The sequence below is a fragment of the Sinocyclocheilus anshuiensis genome, unplaced genomic scaffold, assembly GCF_001515605.1.
Source record: "Sinocyclocheilus anshuiensis isolate Anshui unplaced genomic scaffold, SAMN03320099.WGS_v1.1 scaffold628, whole genome shotgun sequence".
Lineage (NCBI taxonomy): Eukaryota > Metazoa > Chordata > Actinopteri > Cypriniformes > Cyprinidae > Sinocyclocheilus > Sinocyclocheilus anshuiensis.
In genome coordinates, this window is record NW_015555750.1 from 115,512 (window position 1) to 117,945 (window position 2,434).

Consider the following 2,434-nt stretch of genomic DNA (forward strand, 5'->3'; position numbering starts at 1 on the left):
TTTCCCTCAGATGACCTCTCTGCCATTAGGCCTAACATATTATTTGCTGTAAAAAAAAAATAAAAATACACAGTGAATCACAATCTACAGTGGGCTGAAAAGTATTGATCTAGAAGTTGAAAGGGGAAATGTGTCACTGCCCGTCCATGTTGTTCATACTCAAAACAAATCATACAGTACATAGTACAATACAGTCACGATTTATGAGACAGTCAAAAAAGTAGTTGAATTACTGTGTATCTTACGTGGGGAAATGAGTGGTTTGCTTCACTTTTGGTGAACGTATTATGCCAAATCAACGGAAACACCACTGCAGGATAACAAAAAGCAGAAAGTGGCTTAACATTCCAATGGCCTGTAAATGATGAAGGACAGAGAGGAAAATAGAGGCACATTCTATTCCTTAAATTCTGAATGAAATAGTTTAGGACTACTGCTGTGTATCCATGCCAACATGATTCTATTCTTCTGGGTTACTAGGCTTTTATCAATCTTGAAAGAACCATCCAGTGAGCAAATTAAATAAAAAAATTTAAAAACTAATTCTACCTATCCTTGTTCTGTCTCTTATTTTTTACACGGCTTCTGTCAAGTATATTCTCTGTGTTCTTAAACATTTAAATTTAGAAATACTTTATATGCAGGTATAAATTAACTTCTATGAATTACACTAGGATATGTAGTACAGACCAGCAACAACATCAAGTTATTGAATGAGACCACATTTTAGTCAAGTTGACAGTTTATTCAAGTTACACAATTAAAAACTTTTTTTCAAGTCTATCTTTAGCATGGCAGCAGGATTTTAGTATTAAAATAATTCTATATAAAAATATTTTAAAATGTACAGGTTAAATTCAGAATAGCAAAACTACTTTAACACCACAAAGATAACACACAGAAGTAGTGCCAACACTATAGATGTCTAGTAGTATGTCTCTCTTTCCACCCAACCTGCAAAGAAAGAAAAAATAAAACTTATTTTTACTTTTACAGTTGAAAAATATAAAATGATGCACTCATACACTACTTAGACATACATTTGTATACTATTCATTTAAATCCAACAATAGAGTACATTTGATTAGAGCAAGGTTGCAGTTTCCTGATTACCTCCGGGGTTCCGTCTAAGGATGAGCTTTCTGATTTCATCATAAATAAAGATGAGAAGAGAGTACGGGAAGGCACAGAACCACCAGTTGGGCCTGTAGATAGAGCGCAGAATATAAACCAAAGAAGCAGCCAAGAAAAAACTGCATATTTATTTTATACAAATACATTTTAGCCTACTTGAGTGGGTACATTCTGAGAGCCACATCCATGCCAGGGCAATAAGACAAGAAAGCCGCCAGTGCTGTTTCCTCAAACAATCCAAAGATCAGGATTTTGTTCATTGTAGGACAAAAAATGTAGTAAACAGACAATAAATAAAAGAAAATCTCCTCAAGGACATGGCTTACGCTCATTTGTTCTCCCAGACTCACTTCATTCCCTGCTGGAAGACAGAATTACGCCTGGTCTTGCAGATAATCAGATCGGCCCACTGCACGACCACAATGCTGGCGAAGAATGCTGTGTGGCACGAGAACTCCACAATCTTACTCTGTTGATATGTCTGAGAAAACATAACATTGTTTTGATACAATCATTTCATAGTATCACTTGTGAAGACCAGTGTTGGGGGTAACACATTACAAGTAACACGAGTTACGTAATCAGATTACTTTTTTTCAAGTAACTAGTAAAATAATGCATTACTTTTACATTTACAATGAATTATCTGAGTTACTTTTTTAAATAAGTAACGCCAGTTACGTTGTTTCCCATGTATTCACTGACAGCTCTTGTGTTGCCATGTTGAGAGAAATGAGGAGTAAGTGCAGAGGTGTTGTGTGTGAAGATGATCTTACTGTAGTTCTAGACTAAATATAAACATTTACTCACATGCACAAAAACAGATTCAGTATTCCTCAAAATGAATAAAAACAGTCAAATGCAAACTCAGAATATTATACAAACCAGCAATAATTAAATATGTTAAATTAGACAAATATAATTTATGCATTTTATCCCATTTTATTAACCAACGTCTTTGCTACTGACCTTTGATGATCCAATTCAACCATACTAAGCAAAAATGACACATTTGTGTTTCATTTTTGTTATTGCTGAAAAGTGTTGAACTTTCTTCTCCTGCGTCATATTCTTCATGCGATTTGTTTGAGCTGCACCCTCTACTGTACAGACGTGAATTTACATTTCCTTCAGCCTGAGTTGAGAGAAATGAGGAGTAAGTGCAGAAGTGTTGTGTGTGAAGATGATCTTACTGTAGTTCTAGACTAAATATAAACATTTACTCACCTGCACAAAAACAGATTCAGTATTCCTCAAAATGAATAAAAACAGTCAAATGCAAACTCAGAATATTATACAA

The 2,434-nt window shown here is 34.6% G+C and overlaps 1 protein-coding gene across 1 annotated transcript; it reads right to left on the reverse strand.

Moving 5' to 3' along the window:
- Positions 1-803: 803 nt before the first annotated feature.
- On the reverse strand, positions 804-1,676 carry LOC107673684 (sodium/potassium-transporting ATPase subunit alpha-1-like). The gene is made up of 4 exons (XM_016467395.1): positions 1,485-1,676; positions 1,291-1,392; positions 1,114-1,205; positions 804-954 (listed from the first exon to the last, which is right to left on the reverse strand). The coding sequence occupies exons 1-4, from the start codon at positions 1,625-1,627 to the stop codon at positions 926-928; spliced, it is 366 nt and encodes a 121-aa protein (XP_016322881.1). The 5' UTR covers positions 1,628-1,676; the 3' UTR covers positions 804-925.
- Between the last annotated feature and the right edge of the window lie 758 nt (positions 1,677-2,434).

Excerpts from the sequence above, each read along its gene's own strand:
- LOC107673684 (XM_016467395.1), bottom strand. The coding sequence starts at position 1,627 with ATGTTTTCTCAGACATATCAACAGAGTAAGATTGTGGAGTTCTCGTGC. Across the intron at positions 1,206-1,290 it reads CTCAGAATGTACCCACTCAA|GCCCAACTGGTGGTTCTGTG; the intron begins GTAGGCTAAAAT and ends CTCTATCTACAG. Across the intron at positions 955-1,113 it reads CCTTAGACGGAACCCCGGAG|GTTGGGTGGAAAGAGAGACA; the intron begins GTAATCAGGAAA and ends CTTTCTTTGCAG.